General features: G+C 43.1%; 2 protein-coding genes and 1 long non-coding RNA gene across 8 annotated transcripts in view; 1 reads left to right on the top strand and 2 right to left on the bottom strand.

Annotated features, from left to right (window-relative positions):
• The window catches only part of ZNF654 (zinc finger protein 654), a 61432-nt gene extending 55793 nt beyond the window's left edge, over positions 1-5639 (bottom strand). The window contains exon 1 of one of the 2 annotated variants that reach the window (XM_075908696.1): positions 5450-5639. In XM_075908696.1, coding sequence (XP_075764811.1) covers positions 5450-5581 — 132 coding nt within the window. In that variant the 5' untranslated portion in view covers positions 5582-5639. The remainder of the gene's footprint in view (positions 1-5449) is intronic. The other variant, XM_075908689.1, reaches the window with a different exon arrangement.
• A 380-nt stretch (positions 5640-6019) lies between these two features.
• Positions 6020-9776, top strand: CGGBP1 (CGG triplet repeat binding protein 1). 5 transcript variants are annotated; one of them, XM_075908717.1, is made up of 2 exons: positions 6020-6214; positions 7190-9776. In XM_075908717.1, the coding sequence occupies exon 2, from the start codon at positions 7201-7203 to the stop codon at positions 7702-7704; it is 504 nt and encodes a 167-aa protein (XP_075764832.1). In that variant the 5' UTR covers positions 6020-6214; positions 7190-7200; the 3' UTR covers positions 7705-9776. The 5 variants fall into 5 exon arrangements, with proteins under 5 accessions (XP_075764832.1, XP_075764821.1, XP_075764852.1 ...); XM_075908706.1 differs by having other exon boundaries at positions 6021-6214; positions 7185-9776; XM_075908737.1 differs by lacking the exon at positions 6020-6214 and adding an exon at positions 6442-6608 and having other exon boundaries at positions 7185-9776.
• A 298-nt stretch (positions 9777-10074) lies between these two features.
• LOC142819906 (uncharacterized) overlaps positions 10075-19539 on the bottom strand; it is a 92812-nt gene continuing 83347 nt past the window's right edge. Inside the window, exon 3 of the long non-coding RNA XR_012897589.1 lies at positions 10075-13659. This is a non-coding gene — a long non-coding RNA (uncharacterized LOC142819906). The remainder of the gene's footprint in view (positions 13660-19539) is intronic.

The following is a 19539-nucleotide window of genomic DNA, read 5'->3' as shown; positions in this document are numbered from 1 at the left end:
TTGCTTTAGTTTATCATTTGTTGGGGGCCACCATTTACTGCCTTGCACCCAGAGGTAATAACCTGCAAATGACTGCTGTCACTGAAACAGAAGTACTCGACAACAAACCATCCGTTAATGACTTCAAATTCTGTATACACTATTACTAGTATTTTAAAAAGCTCTTCCACAATCAGTTAAAAAGGTGCTATTGATGTGCCATGTATAATATATCAAGACGACAGTCATATCCCCCCACATTTCATGAAAACTGGCTTATGAATATGAATAACTCAAAGATGCTGTAGGCAAAATAACCTGTATGACTTTTTAAATATACCTCTGATGAGTAGTATCTTATTTGTGCGCTTCTATCATCTTTGTATGTGACATTAGAAATACGAAGTGTAAACCTGCTTATTAATTTAGAATTTATAGTGAGATCCATTAGTGGTACTTATGAACTTAATGGCCTGGTGGTCAAAATAAACTGTGGATGGTTTGTTTTTCCTGTAAGACCAGATTGTGGTTAGCCCTGCCAGCACCGGATGCTAGAACCCATTCTTGTACTTTTTCATTTAAAGTGAGACGAGTTTGAATGAACACAAAAAATTCTTGACTTGGGCACAACAGATAGAAAGGGGGAAACCAAACAACAGGGAGTTGCCAGACACCAATAGTCCCTCACCAAACAAGATTCCTGCTAGAAATATCTACGACTGAATAGGGGGAAGGCCTGGGCCCAAGCTAGGAGGCTGCCCTAGTTTTTGTACGACATGATTAGAACAATTGTTAGGGTAAAACTTTGCATATAACAAGATAGAAGTTGCTGGTATGTATTATTTTTTGCTTAGTTAATTTGATCCATCTCATCACTTTCAATCACTTAAATCTTACTTTTAGTTTATTATCAAACCCAGTGGAAATAACTGTTACTGGGGGAGGGGGAGCCACGCTGTGCATCTCTTTCATTGATGAAGACAGAAAATCTTACAAGCTTTCTTTGTGTAGTAAAACTTTTAGACAGAGTAAGACTGATTTATTTGGGCTTTCAGACTCTTGAGGGTTGTTTTCTTGGGTTCTATCAAGTACCTATAGCTGAGCGCTCCCAGAGTTGAGTTGGTTCAACATCTGTGTTACTCTGGTAGAAGGCTGTAACCTCAACTCCATGCCTATTTCAGAGATGGTCATTTGCAGCCTGTTCTGATATGCAAAAGTTTTGAATGAAAAACCTTTACTTTTATACAGTAAGAAATTTATAAGTGGCTTTTCTTGAAGTCAGTACATCATACTTTCTTTGTACAGGATAGCTGTCTAGAGGCAACCCTTTACAAGTAATTAATTGCCATAATTTCACTGTTCATTTAGGACCACTCAATTAACTGTCTTATGTTCTTATAGATGTGTTTGTCTTACATTATATTCTAAATATATTCTACAAAGCTTAAAGTGTTAGTTGTATATTCCCTTGTTTTCTAACAATTTGGAATATAAGTAGAGACACGTACCAACATAGAGAGAGCTGTATTTTATACCAATTTAATTGATATGGGTGAATATTACAGTAAGATACACCAGAGTATGGCATAATAGGGTACTAGTGCAGGCTGCCTAATAGGCTGTCTTGGGAGCACTGAGAGGCAGAAGACTGAATACCTTCAGCCACCCAAGACAGTCAGCAATTGCCTATTAATACATAATCTGGATGGCTGAGTGCTACTGAAATATGGCTCATTTACTTCACATTTAACTTATTTTTTTCAAAAGCTTTTAATAATTGTTTGTAGGTTTAAGTAATACACCACCACCACCACCACCTTCCCCCCACCCCCGGCTGTAAAAAGTACATCAGAATGAAATAAGTTTCCGTGGTCTTTTTTAAATATCTATTCAATGGAAGCCCATTTACTCTTTCAGCAGCAAATGTTGGTTTCTTTTATAAAAATAAAGTCTCATGGTGTGCAGTCCTCTCCACCTGCACAGATCCTTTGAACCCTGTGGAGCCCCTCAAAGAATCATGACCCACATGTGAGATATTAAGCATCAAACTACAAACTTTGGCACAAGTGCCAGAAACAGCCACCAACTCCTTTGGCAAAAAAATTTTCAGAGAAGGGGACAGTATAAACTGTCACTGTCTACCTCATCCTCCCATTGTCCCAACCCTCCCAAGCTGCACTGATATTCTTTGCCCAACATTCCCCCTCTATTCCATATAAGGGCAGAGATATTTTATGAGTAAGGCGAAGGTTACCAATAAGATCCCAGCTGCAATTCACTGAATGCTGTTGTGCTGATGCACATTTATGACATCATGAACAAATATTAAAACCAATTATGTCATTTTAGAGAATCGAGCTACACAGACACACTAATCTGTTTTTATCCTATTAAAATGAAGGCACTCATATCAAGAGAAGCACTATTTGATACATAACACACGGATATCTTGTCATAACTGCCTCTTCAGGCACCATTTTATATTGAAATTCCAATACAATAAAGCAGACTTCAGAGTAATGCACCTTCAGAGTAATGCACCTGTCTGAATACATGGTACTTCTTTATAATATACCTCTACCATAAAAATCAGTTGCATATATATTCCTCAGGTTGCATAGAAGCATTGTATCTGTACCAAGAATGTTATCTGCTGATGCTTACTCGTACCACCATTCATACTAACTTTTAACCTAATTATTGAAATAGTTACTTGATAATTTGGAAAGAAACAAATAGCTTCCTTTAGCAGTTCAACCTTATCACATCTTTTCTAGCAGTTACCCACACACCTGCTTCTTCTCTTTGACTGAAGTACAGAAACACTGATGTTAATTAAATTCCACATTACTAAAAACTTTCAAAAGGAGAAGTACAACTTTTTTTGGTACAAAAAGGAGGGCAGGGTGTTGCGAAACCTCCCGTCTCTTGTTCAAACTTAATCAGCAGAAGACTCTGATTAGAAGCCTACAGTGTTGTGATGGGTTCTGAGTTAAGTGAAGAGAAAACAGTTTAGAAAAGGAAGCAAATATCTAAATAAGGAAAGTAATACCAAAGTAATATTAACAAGACAATGTTTTAGTGAGATTTAAAGGAGACAACAAATTGAGAAACAATGTTCCTCATTGGAATCTAGAAAAGTATTAACAGGACAACAGTACACCCCAGTGTTCTCATTATTTATTGGTAAGTAGTAATGCTGCATATAGACAGAGGTTGAGCACTTGCATACACTGGCGCTGTCTACACATTGGCATGATTTTGTGCAAAAGCGTATGCTTTTGCGCAAAAACTTGCTGCCTCTCTACACTGGCGGGGAGTGCTTGTGCAAGAACACTGACGTTCTAATGTATGAAATCAGGGCTTCTTGCGCAAGAACTATGATGCTCCCGCTCAGAATAAGCCCTCTTGCACAACTTTTCTTGCGCAAGAGGCCAGTGTAGACAGGCAACATGAATTTCCTGCACAAGAAAGCCAGATGGCTAAAATGGCCATTGGAGCTTTCTTACGCAAGAGAGCGTCTGCACTGGCATGGATGCTCTTGCGCAAAAGCACATCTTTTGTGCAAAAGCACATGCAAGTGTAGACATTCTCTTGCGCAAATACTCAAACGCAAAAACTCTTGTGTTAAACGAGTATTTGCGCAAAATCATGCCAATGTAGACATAGTCTAGGGATACCTGCACCACAGCAAACCTCACTTCAGACAGATATTCTGCACTGAATTATTAATGAAAACTTGCATAGTGACTGAAGGAAAAAAAACTGAATCCTTTCCATTTTCAAATTAGCACTCACCTAACTGGAAAACTGCAGGTAGTTTTTCCTGTATGCTTTAATTGGACATAGAAAAGTAAAGGTCTAGAAAAGTTTTGGAAAAACTTTAGTCAACATAACTGCAGCAAAACCCAATGGTCTGGTGGTTTAAACACTATGTTGGTAATAAAATTGATTATACATCTTTGTATCCAAGTTCCCTCTCTGGTCTTAGCCTCTCAAGTTGCCTATTAATTCATCACCATAAATGGGTGGATTGAGAGATTAGCATATATATCAATATCACCACACCAGCACCTTTTCCTGACATAAAAGGTGCATTATAAAACAAGTTTAACAGGAAAGATTAAAAACTAAACTTCTATACTTGATTATGAAGTATACCATGCCCTGTCAAAATTAACCCACCAATTTAAATCACAACTTGTGTCTGAATATTTACTACTATTGTTGCAAGCAACCGTTAAATTATTATTACTAAATACCTGACAGATCTTTCTGTTTGTACTTTGGAGGCTGCGTATTGGCAGTTCATGTTTACACAAATGTTTGAACAGATATATGGCTGTAAAACCACGACCAAACTATTTTCAACTCATTTGTTATTTTTATTTTACTGCCATAGCACACAGGACTCAAGTTATGGTCTCCAGAGGTGCTTGGTTCCATTCAAACACTGAAAAATTGGGCAATCCCTGAACCAAAGAACTTACACTTTAAATCACAAGACAATGTCAATTTGGTGTCCCATTCAATACAGCAACAGGAAAGCCAATTACTGAAACAAAGTATCTGGCATTCAACAGCTGAGAGAATATTGAAAATTTGGTAAACCACAACCCTCCCTCCAAATCTCCACAGATCTATGTCATAAGTTTAGAAGTGAATCAGTTTCCAAAAAGGTTTTAGGCCAGATAATAGATATTGAAGTGTCACTTAAATAGGACAATTCTTCCTCAATAGGTACCAACTAGTGTCCAATTAAAGCACACAGGAAAAACAATCTGCAGTTTTCCAGTTAATTCGTAGGGAACCTACTTGGAGATCAATGTCAGAAGCAACCCAAACATTAGGAAAAGCGTTAAGAAGAGATACACTGGGAGAAATGTTGCATTTACCCTCGTATTTCCTATTGACAGGCCGTCTCAGAAACCTACTCCACTGCCCCCAGTCACGCAAATGCCACACAACCCATTTGGCACCCCCCCCCCCCTCCCAACGCAGAAGAAAACAACCCAGCACGTGCTGCCACTTCGCGGGCGAGGGGGTGCGCACCCCAACCAGGGCTGTTTGTGGAGACCCCGTTTTCTCCCCACGTCACCCCCCTCCCCGGCATCCGGTCCCCCAACGCAGACACACCCGAGCCCTCACCCCACCCAACCCTCCAGCGCTCAGCGCCCCCCTCCGGCCCCGCCCGCACCGGCGGCAGCCGCGGGAGGAGGCCGCGCACAGAGCGGGGAGAGGGGCCGCTGCCGGGGAGGGGCCGATCCCGAACGGGGGATGGGAGGGCGAACCCGCGCGGCCCGCTCTGAGGACGGGCCCCCGCCCCCTTGTCGGGCCTGCGGGAGGAAGCGAATCGAGCCGGCCCCAGGAAACCCGCTTCCACCCCCACTCCGCGCGGGGGGGGGGGGTCGCAGCGGCCTGGGCGGGGGAGGGGGGGGGGCGAGAGGAGCGGCCCGGGGGCGGGGCTCACCTGGCAGAAGCGGCGGCAGTAATACTGGCTGCTGAGCGCGGGAGAGACCCCGGCGGGGAGGCGCGGCCCCGCGATGGCCTCTAGCTCCTCCCCGAGCCGCTCCGACTCTTGATCACTCTCGTCTTCCGCCATGCTGCTCCAGCCGCCCTGCGCGTACCGAGCCCCCTCCCCCGCCCCGAAACACCGGATGGCCCGCCTCCTCGCCACCTAGCTCACATCCGGCACCGCCCACCGCCCGCGATCTCACGGGCTACTGAACGTGCCAATCATTTGCTAACGGGCGGGGCAGAGGAAGAGCAGCCAACGACCTCTCACCCTTAACTCCTCCTTTTGCCCCGTCTTCGTTCGCCTGTACTTGATTGGATGAAAGCTACCTTCCTTACTTCGGTTCAGCCTTGTGATTGATGCGAATTGAAGTCAATCAAGCGCAGTAAACTTATTGCCAAGTGGTGATTGGGTCCGGTATCCGTCCATCCCAATGAGCGCCTCCCTCCCCCGTATCTAGATTGGCGAAAAGAGCTCTCAATCAGGCACATTTTCCCCGCCCCCAAATTTGCCAGTGGAGGGAAGCTGTGCCCATCTTTATACTGTCGAGCAAGGCGACCAGTCCTTCGCATGTTTCTGAATGTGACCAGCTCACTGATTGGAGCAAACGTTGCTAGGTTGCTAAGTCCCGCCTGCCGCGACCGGTTGGGCGGTAGATCGATCTAGCTGGCGGCTGTGCCGCGCCCGCTCGACAGGGGGCGGAGAGCGGAGCCTGCGCTGGTGAGAGGGAGCGGGGGGGGGAAGGGAGAGCTGCGCTCCCAGCCGGGCCGCTTTGTAGGGGACCCGCGGCTGGGGCGTGTAACGGTGCCGGGGGGTGGGAGAAGGGGCGGGGCTGGCCGGGGGGGGGGGGGAACATCGGGCCCAGCGGGGCTGGGGTGGGGGGGGGGGTCGTTGTGTGTGTAACCAGGGGGGCGCGGGCGTGGGTGTGTGTGTGGGGGGGGGGGTGTCAGCGAGACCCGTGCCCGGCCCCCACCTCCCAGCTCTCTCCAGACCCTGCTTCGGGCTCACGCCCCAGCCCCCCGCTGACAGCTGCTGCACCCCGCTTTTGTAGCAGCGCGCACAACTCCTTGGGCAGGGCCCCTGCCGGCTGAGCGGCGGGAGGTAACACGTGTCTGTGCGTTCATCTCCAGAGAGACATCAGCCTTCAGCTGTCACTTCAGACACCTAGGCTCCACTTTTGCAGTCAGATGGAGGCACGTTGGCTGTTGCCTTCCGTGGGGCCCTATGCAGGGCTAGGGCGTGAGAAATGTCTGCCTCAGCAGGAATCACCATTACATAAGGCTACGTGTCTTTTTCTTTATGTAATTTTGCCTCCGCTCATGGCAATTTGTCTGTGGTTCAAGATAAATGCCATGACAGCCAGTTGGTGTAAATACATTTTAAAATAGATAGCTGTAGGGCTTTGTATCTCCCACAGGCTATTAAGGTGCTTATTAAACAAATCTGAGTTGTAACTAAAACTTGCGGGATGTCAGCATTTGCATGGGGTTTTTAAATTAGCTCAGAGGTTTTATATGTAGTTTCTTGAGTACACTTTTCTTTCATTGTCTACCTGACAGTCATAGCTAACATGTACAATGTTTTGCACATAGTTATTTCCAGAGTGAGGAAAATACATTTAGATGCTTAAATGTGGGGCCTAGAAAAGTTGACTTATATGTTTCTCTTGTTTTGTTTTGTTTTTAATAAGCTTAGTGAAAACAACAATGGAGCGATTTGGAGTGAAAGCTACTCCTTCTCGTAATCGTTCTAAGACGGCTTTGTATGTGACCCCTCGGGATCGTGTAACGGAGTTTGGGAGTGAACTGTATGAAGATGAAGGAAAATTATTCTGTACTTCCTGCAATGTCGTCCTGAATCACGTTCGCAAGTCTGCAATCAATGACCATCTCAAGTCTAAAACTCATACTAAGCGGAAGGCAGAGTTTGAAGAGCAGAGCGTCAGAAAAAAGCAGAGGACTCTGACTGCTTCTCTTCAGTGCAACAGTGCTTCTCAGACAGAGAAAATCAGTGTCATTCAGGACTTTGTAAAGATGTGTCTGGAAGCTAACATCCCACTTGAGAAAGCTGACCATCCATCAGTGCGGGCTTTCCTATCTCGCCATGTGAAGAATGGTAGTTCCATTCCAAAATCAGACCAGCTAAGGAAAACGTACTTGCCTGATGGATATGAGAATGAGAACCAGCTCCTCAGTGCAGAAGACTGTTGAGAAGAAGACTATTTTCAGAGTGGATTATTAAAGTTACATATTGATGGTGTGGTTTATTTTTATATTCATGCATACACAGTGTTATATATTAGTGTTACAGCTTTTTTATTACTGTAAAAATTACAGTCTATCACTAAAATTAGTGATGTACCACAGACTCTTGATAGCTCTGCTGTAGCGTTTATATCCACCATGAATCAGAACCCATTTTCAAGGTAAGGAACATTGTATTGCTGACTGTGTAAAGACCAGCCCTAAACTGTGACATTAACACTTAGGATGGAGGACTTTTCCTGCCAATTCAATCACCAAATGACATCTTCATTACACAAGGAATGACAAAACAGCAGGAATTACTACAGTAGAGCTATGGACCATTTTTGTCCTATATTACATTTCTATCAATGACCAGAAACAAGTCCTGTACCGTTAGAGTGAAAAAACCTATATAATGGCCAAAAACATTGTAACCTGCCCACAGAAGCAAATTTCAACTGCTAGTAGATCTTGACTTGTACCTGACAACATGGAGACTTAGATCTTTTTTAAAACACTTTTATCCTATCTAACGTAATTGTGGATAGTCTCATCTATCTAAATACCTAATTATGAGTTCATTTTTATCTTACAGCAAGGAGTGCCATGGGTTTGTTATTCATTGCATAATACAAAAAGCAGTTTCTAATCTCAGTTTTAAATTTGCTGTCTTGCAATTTCAGTGTGTCACCTTATAGTAAGCTGTTAAGCTAGTGTCTGTGCAAAGTGCCTTGTGCAGCTGCTGGCCTATAAAACACATGCTCAATCAGAGTCCCTAATATAGTTTGCTGCGGGTTTTCCTAGCGTAAGTGAGGAAACAAAACATCTTATTTTCAATCTGTTAGCTAAAGACTAGGGCCCAGCTAGAACTAACCAGCCCACGTCGTTCAAGAGATCTACTTGAGAATGGGATCAGTTAAGCTCTTGCACTTATAACCTGTTCCTGGGTCTTGTGCTTGTAGCAGACTGAGTGACATAAATGTGTTTTTAAATGTGAGGTAAGCGTACCAAAAAGGATGCAATGGTAGAATAAGTACAGTCTGGGTTACAGTTCCATTTCCAAGCCAATGCTATGCTTGCTGGATCTTTAAAAAGTGAATTATTTCAGTAATCTGTATGTGTGTGTCTAAACTGCATTCATGGTACCATTTTCACATCTTTTTGGAGAATTGAGTGTTATGCCTACAATAAGTATGGTGGGAGCCCTCAACTTTAGCCTCCTAGAAAGCTCTTGGGTGAGGAGAGAGAATTTTGTGCAGAGGCAAGTAACACAACTGACTTTTCTGTGTGCTACTCCTGGACTGTGAAATGATGAGGTGCCGATCATTTCCTAGGCAGTGCAGCATTTCCTTTCTTACCATAAAGGTAGAGACATAAGTATGCTCTCTCTCATGTTTGGCTCCTATTTTGCTGCTTATTCCCTTTTTTGTTGTTGTTTTCCCTAACTTTTTCTCATTTTTCTTTATTTTGGAGTGCTGACAGTAGTGTTCACTAATGGTGCTTATAGGTATAGTTGTAGAAGGATGCAGACCTTGGTTGGTTGCTTTATGCAACTCTCAGTAGTGTGAAACACACATCAGCTTGAGGAAGAAAGGAAAGAATTTAATGCTGACTGTTTTTATGCAATCTTCAAGAACTTGTCAGATGAATGGCTCATAACAGATTGTACTAACACAATTTAGTTATTTCTTCCTTTGCAATTGATTGTGTGCTGTGCAAGGTGTATTCGTATAGAAACAATAAACTAAATGAACAACATGCAAGCAATTTGTTGCGCTGGTACTGAACCCCATTGCAGCTGCAGAGGTTCAGCACAGTTTTCAATACCAATTGCTGCCTTAGGATTTCTCCTGATCTTGGATGTCTCAGTTTGCCTTAACAAATGTGATTAGCTGTGGGATGTGCTTGTTGCAGCTTAAGATCATGCATTGTCTAGGGCTGGTATTGTTTCCTATAAATCCTCTTGGGTATGTCTACACTACCCTCCTAGTTCGAACTAGGAGGGTAATGTAGGCATACCGCACTTGCAAATGAAGCCCGGGATTTGAATTTCCCGGGCTTCATTTGCATAAGCGGGGCGCCGCCATTTTTAAAACCCCGCTGGTTCGAACCCCGTGCAGCGCGGCTACACGGGGCACGAACTAGGTAGCTCAAACTAGGCTTCCTAGTTCGAACTACCATTACTCCTCGTGGAATGAGGAGTAACGGTAGTTCGAACTAGGAAGCCTAGTTCGAGCTACCTAGTTCGTGCCCCGTGTAGCCGCGCTGCACGGGGTTCGAACCAGCGGGGTTTTAAAAATGGCGGCGCCCCGCTTATGCAAATGAAGCCCGGGAAATTCAAATCCTGGGCTTCATTTGCAAGTGCGGTATGCCTACATTACCCCGCTAGTTCGAACTAGCGGGGTAGTGTAGACATACCCCTTAAGACACATGAATATAAGTTACCAATAGCATTTTCTATCTTAAAAATGATAGTATTCTTCTGTGACAGCTTCTCGTGTCAATGGAGTAATACTACTTGTACCTCATTATTCAAAGATAGGCATCTTTGAATTAGTTGTCTACTCCATCCTTACAGTTGTAGTTGGATCACAAAAAACAGTTCAAAGTATTGAGAAAAGAGCTGAAATATGAATTATTGACGTCAGCTTTGTATTAAAATAAAGAATTTGTTGCACAGACTAATGAAACAAAAAAGGCCATTTCAAGTCTTGTGTTAGAAGAAACAATGTGAGGGACAACTTTGGTAAATGCATTGTTTTTCACGTATCTAAGGGTGCATCTACACAGCACTGTAACTTGAAATAAGATACGCAACTTGAGCGATGCAAATTGCGTATCTTATTTCGATGCTATTTCAAAATAGCTTATTTCATCATTTGGCGCTGTCTATACTGCTCCAAATTTCAAAATAAAGCACTATTCCGAAATCTCTCTTATTCCTCGTAGAATGAGGTTTACAGGGATGTCAGAATAGCGAGCACAAACTAACAGGCTTTCTGTGAAGACATAGGATAGCTTTTTCAGGATACTCTGGTATCCCAAAATAGCAGTGCAGTGTAGACGTATCTTAAGAGATTACTATAATGGAAAATAAAGCATTAGCAATATTATTAAGATATAAAGTGTATCAGGCTTTTAAAACATTGTACTTGTCTATATAAAGGGATACAAATCTAAAATTAGACTTCAGTTTACAAGTTCGATGTAATTCTTCACAAGCTTTCTAGAATACTCCAGTGCCAATTTTTCTTTTTTAATGAAAAGTCAGTGCTAGGAGCACAGCTTTTGTAACAAAGTTTATGGCTGTACGGATATATTGGTGTTATTACGTTTTAAGAAAGTTTCCCAAATAATTGAAATACTGTGGTTGATAGAAATAATAAATTGACATGTTAAATACAAGGCACATACAGTCTGAGAGATAATGAAGACTTCATAGTGAAACCTTTCTCAAGCTTCACTGTAGCTGTACTAGCGCAAAAATTATAATATTTTTTCTCTCTTGATTAAACTTTGTTTCAGAAATAGCAGACATTGCTCTTTTATGGCAAGTATTAATAAACAAAGCATTTAAAAGTACAAATGGCATTCCAGGAAAATTTGATTCTAGAAAAAGAGTGACAGGCAAGTGATGAGTTAATTTATTCTGCTTATGTAATTCTAATCATACTACAAAATGTGGATTCTATTTTAACCAAACTGTCTATAAGACATGCACAGTAGTTTTCTTTTAAAATGCAAAATCCCAGATATCATCTGCACACTTTTGTCATGTCCAGATAAGATTTTTGCCCTTGTCTAATAATACTTGATTGGGTGGGGGACAAATTTCATACAAAATTTCAGCTGGAACTCATTCCTAAATCTGTATCCCAAGAATTCAGTATTTAATGACATTTTAAAATCCCATGGGTGTTCCTTAGTTCTGCAGAAAAACATTCTTTTCACAAATGCTTCCTGAAAAAAGAGATCTTGGTGGGATGGTAAAAACTTCTATTTTCCAATTTCCTCCAATGTGGTGGAATTATGGATCTGCTGTAAATGGCTTTGCCACTATTAAAATATTTGATGGTTGTAGTTGGGTTTTTTAACCTTGTAAATAGGCTAGATTAACTATTTGGCAGCTGAAAACTATTTTGTAATACTTTTTGAAATCTGGCTTTTAGAAATGTAAGAAAGTGGACAAAACCAATACTCCATGTTTCACACTCGTTTGTGTGTTTATGTACCAGGGTTTTTTGTTTGTTTGTTTCTTTTTTGTTTTTTTGTAGTTTGTGGCAGTTTGTGAATTACCAGAACACAAGAGATGTAAGTGACTAGTTGCCTATCTGATAAACCTATGCTTATCGAGTAGTCACTTGTCTGGGGGGCATGGGAGGCAGAGGCATAGCGGGGACTGGGAATGAGCCTAGTGATTCTAAATACATTTAAAAATCAGAAGCGCAGCTTCTGGGACCGAGTGTGAGCTGGGACAGCTTATTCCGAGCTCATACTCAGTCCACCCTCTGCACCTCTTCCTTTTAAACGTATTAAGAGCTTGGTGGCTTTTAATACATTTAAAGGGTAGAACCGCAGCAGGATTAGCTCCTGGGCCAGGAGCTAACCACGCTTTACAGTTTCTACCATTATCGACTAATCGAGTAGTCTATGGAAATTCCATTGACTACTCAATTAGCTGGTTAAATACAATTTAACATCCCTACAGGATACAACAAATAAAGTTATTGATATTTTTTTAGTTCTAATTAATTATTTTAAAAGCATTTTGAAGCCTGTAATTTGACTAGTCACTAGTTCGTAGAAATCATGAAACATTTCACAGAAGGAGAAAGGTTTTTCAATTGAGAGAGAGAGACTTGGTATTGCAAAGTATGGGGCATTGTCATGTCAGAAAAATTCATTAGCCTGAAAAAGATTGTTTTAGTCTGCGTTTATTTTATTTTACTGATTCTATGGAACTGAACAGTAAAGCACTCCAGCCCTGGTTTGTTGGTTTATTGACTAGTTTTCAGAGTGGCTCTGGAAGTCTGGCAGTGAGATATATTCCTCAGTTATTCTGTTCACTTTGTACTCTTTGCTAACTCATTCCCTCAAGCATGTAACTGAGCACTCATTATCTTTGTAAGATGTTAAAGTTGTGTGTTGAACTCAATACATTTTTTAACCAAAAATAAAAAGTTGATATTACCACCTGTTTCAATGAACTGTTACATATGATATTCTTGAGTCACAGAAAGCTTGTGGTGATTACTAAAGAGGTCCTCCTATCACTGTTGTTATTACTGAAGATTATAAGGCTTTTTTCACAAGTGGATGTTCAAGGAGAAAGGATAGCCCAGTGACTAGAGTGCTAACCTAAAACCAGGCAATTGCAGATCTGGGTCCAATTCCCTGCTGTGCATCAAACTTCCTCTGTAATGTTGGACAAGTCACCCACCTAGTTTTGCCATGCCTCCTACACAGATATAACATAGCAATAATGGGTGTTGAGGGGATAACTGCATTTAAAAGTAAGAAGTGGTCAGATAACTTGGTAATGGGCCTTAGCAATAGTTCTTGGTTTCTGTAAAACAAATACATATAAACTGCATTATCTTATAAAAATTCATCATGTATAATGCTACTTATAAAGATATAAAAATAAATATAGAACAAACCAGAATAACTAGATGCATAAGTATTTCCAGGGATAATAAAATATTCTTGTTCAAGTGATGTTCCCGTGGGTGCGCCACACTTGTGTCAGGCTCATCCTGGCACCACAGATCGGAGACTTTGAGAGCAGTAATCGGGCAGGCTGCGCATGTGTGAGCAGAGAGCGGCGCTACTGCCTTTGAAGTAGAATGCGCAGCCTGCTTCTCCTCAGTTCCTTCTTCGCCGACAGACAGAGCTCAGTTCTGTCCTCCTCAGCATACTCTGCAGGACAAAGCAGACCCATCTTATCAGCTTAGATAGTCCTGAGGCACTAAACTGGACTACCTTCTTTTTACACAGAAAACAAAAACAAACAAACAAATAAGCCACTGCCACCAGCTTTTACCACCGTGCAGTAGCAAGCCACAGCAAGCAAACAAAAGAAAGGAAACAGAAACCAGCGACCCACAAGCAGTCTCAGCTGCTTGTACAGCTATAAATAGCTTCTGGAAGACATGCCAGACTCTCCTAAGAAGAAAAGATGCAGCAAATGCTGAGAATTTATGCCAGCCTCTGATACCCACTGTGAATGTATAATCTGTTGGGGGACACACATATACCTCAGAAATGTGTCCATTGCCATAGCCTCACAACCAGATCTTGCAAAGAAAGTGAGCTCACAGTGCGCATGCAGTCTATGGATAGAGCCCTTATCAAAGGAGCAATAAGGGCTTGAGCGTAACTTCTTCTCAGGGCAAACATCCAAGCCCTTCTCCTCAGAGAACATGATCAAGAAACTAGATCTTCACCAGCCAGCTCTCTCCCCTCAAGAATTAGCAACGGAGATGAGCCAGGCACTTCAGGCACAGCAAAGTCTCAAGCCTCCTCAATAACGGGCTCAAAGATGCACTTGAAACAGCCCTCAAAATCAGCTACCACAAAAAAGGCACCTAGCAAGGGCCCTGTGGTGACAGAGGCACCACTGGCATTAAGGGTACCTGGCTCACCACAGGCACACTCAAGATCCCCAGCACATTGCCAGCCTATGGCACAACATTCGCTTGTGGCACAGAAAACCAATAGGGCTAGCTCCAGCTGCATTACCAACATCCCCCATGGCACACTGATTGGCATTACTATGATACTCATCGCAGCCAATGGTTCCCCTGTCATTACTGGGCACCACGACACACTTCCACTACAACACCTACACCTGCACAAAGATCACTGCCCTCCATGCACTCAGATGCATCACATTCCCCATCTAAGAGGAGAGTCCAAACAGGAGGACTCTGTATTGAAAGTGGTCTGAGGCTACTGTGAATCGTAGGAAGCACCTGTGTGCAGGGTGTATTGTGAGGTGAAAATATGCATCTTGAAGGTCGAGGGCTGTGAACCAGTCCCCCCTGTCCAGTGCTGGAATTATTGTGGCAAGCGTGACCATTTTGAAGCATTGCCTGCAAAGATATTTGTTTAATTGGTGCAGGTCCAAGATAGGTCTTCAACCTCCTGTTCTCTTTTCAGTAAGAAAGTAGTTCAAATAAAACCCCCTCCCTTGTTATTTTTCAGGGTCCCACTCTATGGCTCCTATTTTAAAAAGGTGTAAAACCTCCTGGTGGAGCAGAGTCTTGTGAGAGGGATCCCTAAAGAGGGAAGGAGAGGGTGGGGAGGTTGGAGGAATAGTCGTGAAAGGGTTAGAATAACCATGGCTGATGATTTCTAGGACCCACCAGTCTGTAGTGATTGCTGCCCACTGATCGTAGAAGGGGCGCAAGCGGTGGTGAAATATATTGTGCTCACCTGTTACTGTAACTGGGGGGAGGTCGGGCAGACCCCTTAACCAGATTTTCAAACTTGCTGCCTCGAGGCCTGGGTTTGAGAAGAGTGGTTGTTTGAGACTCTCTTTTGTTGGTTTCGAGGTCTGAAGTGGTTTTGCTCAAAGGGTCGGTATTGGTGTTGTCTAGTGAATATTGTGCCCCTTTGATAGGGTGCGTAGCGCTTTCTTTGGTAAGGGGGAGTATACCTCCCCAATGCATGAAGGATAGCGTGCAAATCTTTGCTGGGATGTAATGCTTCATCGGTACCTGCTGCAAACAATTTTGCTTTGTTGAATGGCAAATCCTCTACTTTGGCCTGGAGATCCTTAGGGACTCTTGCTGCTTGCAGCCAAGATGAACGTTTCCTCACCATGGATGTCACGGTGGACCTAGCTGCAGACAGCGTCCAGGGCTATTTGCAGCGCCGTACAGGATATAGTGTAACCCTCCTTAATGATTGCCTTGAGGGTATCCTTAACAAGATTGTGCATGAGTTATTTGTTAATTTCGTGTACTTGTCAAAATCATTATTTGCAAGCAGTGCTATATAGTTAGCTAAGCTTAACTGAAGGGTTGATGAAGAGTACACTTTTTTCCCAAACACATCCAGGCATTTATGGTCCTTGTCCTGTGCATGTATTTTGTGTTGTGAGTTCTTGAACCTTTGATTGGCAGTGTCAGCCACTAATCAGTTTGGCTGAGGGTTCAGGTAGAGAAAGACCATGCCTTCAGATGGCACGAAATACTTCCTATCAGCCGTTTTATTAGTTGGAAGGGCCATTGCAGGTATTTGCTAGACTTCATCAGCTGTGTTAAGGATTGGTTCATCTAGAGGCAGTGCGATTTTGGACTTTGCAGATGGCTCTAGATTCTTTAGGCGTTTGTGTTGTTTCTCCTGGACCTCTGATAAAACTACCTCTTTACTGGTAAGCCACCCTTTTAAATAGGTCCTGGAATTGCTTGATATCATCAGTGGGTGTTGGGTCATTTGGAATCACTGCTTCATCTGGAATGGAGGATGAATTATCGTTCAGTGCTATATCAGATTGGTGCATGGTTGGGTTATACTCAGTCTGTCCTTCCTCTAGAGGGCTCCCCTTATCCTTCCTTTGTTCCAAGGATATGAGCTCCGTCCCTCTGGAGGCTGGTGGTGGTGGCTGTTCCTGGGGAGGGGCTTGGGCCCTTGAACTGTGGCTCTGGAGGCAGGTACCTTATCCATTGTGTCACTGGAGGAGCCCCCCCAACCTCCCTACAATCTGGGCCCCGCTTATCTTTCCTTTGTTCCAAGGGTGCCAGGTCTTTTCCAGTTCTCGCCACAATCTGTAGCAATTGATCGCAGCCCATTGTCCATCTCAGTGGGCACTTCTACACAGTCACCAACTGTGGAGCACCAACAGGGACATCACTCAAAGAAGAAAGCGAAGTTACTCACTTTGTGCAGTAACAATTGTTCTTCGAGATGTGTGCCCCCATGGGTGTTCCACTACCTGCTCTCCTCCCCACTTCTTTGGGCAATAATAGCAGTCCATGTGGGCATCCAAGAATAAACAGAGGAGAAGCGGGCTGCACACGCTACTTCAAAGGCGCATGTTGTAACAGGGACTTGTTCCTACAAAGTAACCAAGCCAATGTCCAAGTGTGTGAAGCAATGCACAGTAAATGCAACAGTTTGTATATTAAGGAAGAGGTTTGTTGTGTATCTTTAGATGTATGGTATGCCTTATACCCACCCATTTTGCTGGAGTCTGATCAACTCAGTGTAGCTTTGCTGCATGCCAGATAAAGATATCTGAATGACAACGTCTGTACTCCAACTGAGTTGGAAAGCCAAGTGGAAAGCAGTATTGGCAAGAATCCCAACTTGTAGGTTCCTCTTTCTGCTATCAAAAGCAGTCCCTGAACCACCATCCCCATCTCAACTGAACACCACTAAGGCAAGGTCTACACTACATGGGAAGTTCGAAATAAGATACGCAACTCCAGCTACGTAAATTACGTAGCTGGAGTCCACGTATCTTACATTGTGTTTCCATGCCATCCATATTAGGGATGTGAAGGACTAGTCATCTAATCACTTCCCTCCCCCTTGCTGCCTCTATCAGAAAGAGCTGGGGTGTCCGCAGGCTGCATGCAGCGTTTCAAAGTGGCAGTACCATGTGGAGCCCGGATCAGCTGAAGACTCCCATTCTGACCCCAGGCTCCATGCAGTGCTGATAGAGGCAGCAAGGGAGGCGGGGGGGGGGGGGGGGGAGAGCAACTAGTCGACTATCCAATAAGCATTTGCTTTTCAGATAGTTGACTAGTCCCTAATATCCCTACCAGAGAGGGAGCTGGGCTACGGGTGGGTGCTCTGCACCCACTAATTTTTCCCCATGGGTGCTTCAGCCCCAGAGCACCCATGAAGTTGGCGCACAGACACATTGCTGAAGGCATTCTCAAACTCTATAGCATGACATGATTATCAAGAGAAAGCATGACATGATTATCAAGACTGACTTTACATTTGTTTTTTCAAGTGCCCAACCAAACAGTTGGTAATTTATAAACGAATTGAAGGAATACCATCTCATAATCGCTGCTTCATTTACATCAAAATGGCTGTCGCGTTGTGCCAATCAGCTGTTTGTCGGCACAGTGTGGTAGTCTGGACGCTCGGCGGTCAACATCAAAAGCCTTTGTCGACCGCCCCGGAAAACCTCATCCCACAAGGCATAACGAGGCGGTCGACAAAGGCTTTTGATGTCGACCGCCGAGCGTCCAGACTACCGCACTGTGCTGACAAACAGCTGATCTGCACAGTATGGCAGCCATTTTGATGTAAATGAAGCGGCGATTATTTAAATCGCCGCTTCATTTTGCTATGTCTACAAAGCTCATCGACATGGCTCTGTTGAGAGAGCCATGTAGCATAGACATACCATTAATGAGCACAACACTCATGTCTACACAGCAACGTTATTTCAAAATAACAAAGTACATGTCTACATAGCAAGCCATTATTTCAAAATAATGTTAAGATGGAGGACTTCTTATTCCGACTCCCGTTACTCCTCGTGAAATGAGGGTTACAGAAGTCGAAGAAAGCGTGTTCTTCCTTCAACTTCCTGCTGTGTAAAGACCACCAAAAGCCACGCAGTTGACATAGCTGAAATTGCATAGCTTATAACTTGTGCCCTGCTGTGTAAACATGCCCTCCGTGTTAAAAAACAAGATCGTAACTCAAATGGCAGCCCTGTTGGGGTAGAACAATCTCTTCATACAGCTGGGCCTCAGAGACTAAACCTCTGCACCTTTGTTACATTTCCTGGTAGCTGGGAAAACAGAGACAAGGAATGAGAAGTCCTAATTCCTGGATCATGATAATGTTCACTACACTAACATCAATCTGATCTGTAGAAAAAGGTTCTCTGAATAGGAAACAAACATATTTACACAAACAGATTCAGATTTGATCATCAAATAACCTGCTAATGAAAACCGGCTGATCCTTATTTGGGTTGAATTAAATGTTTCTTTCAATGCTCACAGGCAGCAAATACGAGCCTTTTCCCTCATCAGCTGATAGTCAACTTAATAGACAAGAAAGAGTCTGAAGCCCTCTGGTAAGTGTAGGGCAACTTCTCGGTTTCCATTCCGAAAAAAAAAAATGTGACCAGTTGTCTTGGAATGGGGACTGTTTTGTATTACTGAGGCGTTTCTGATAATGGCTATGATTTCTGAAGCCCTGAATCACTTACCCAAGAGACGTCACTAAGAAATACACTGCTTGTTACATCAGCATTGCCTTCTTTGCTATCTGCTCCTCAAATGCTGGGAGTTCCTTGGGATTCAACTACTAGGGCCTGACCATGAAATATAGTCTGAAGCTACTGCAGGTATGTCTAACAGAATGTCTCTTTGAAATTGAGTGCCACCTAGTGGCATGTTTTCCCATGTGATACATAGAGAATCATAGATATGTAGGATTACAAAGGACCTCAATAGGTCATCTAATCCAGTCGTCTGCACTCAAGGCAGGACAACTGTGTAATAACTAGACCTTTCCTGCCAGGTGTTTGTATAACCTGTTCATAAAAAACTCCAGTGACAGATTCTACAACCATCCTAGGCAATTTGTTTTATTCCTTAGCCACCTTGTCAGGAAGTTTTTTTCCAATATTCAACATACAACTCCCTTGCGGCAATTTACACCCGTTTCTTCTTGTCCTATCCTCAGTGGTCGATGAAAATAACTTTTCATTCTCATCCTTGTAATAACCTTTTACGTATTTAGAAACTATCATCACCCATCCCCCGCTCACCAGTCTTCTCCAGACTAAATAAATCCATTTTTAAAATCTTTCCT

This window comes from Pelodiscus sinensis, chromosome 1 (genome assembly GCF_049634645.1).
Source record: "Pelodiscus sinensis isolate JC-2024 chromosome 1, ASM4963464v1, whole genome shotgun sequence".
Taxonomy (NCBI): Eukaryota; Metazoa; Chordata; order Testudines; family Trionychidae; genus Pelodiscus; species Pelodiscus sinensis.
The sequence above is the reverse complement of the archived record's forward strand: the minus strand, read 5'-3'. Positions and strand labels throughout refer to the sequence as shown.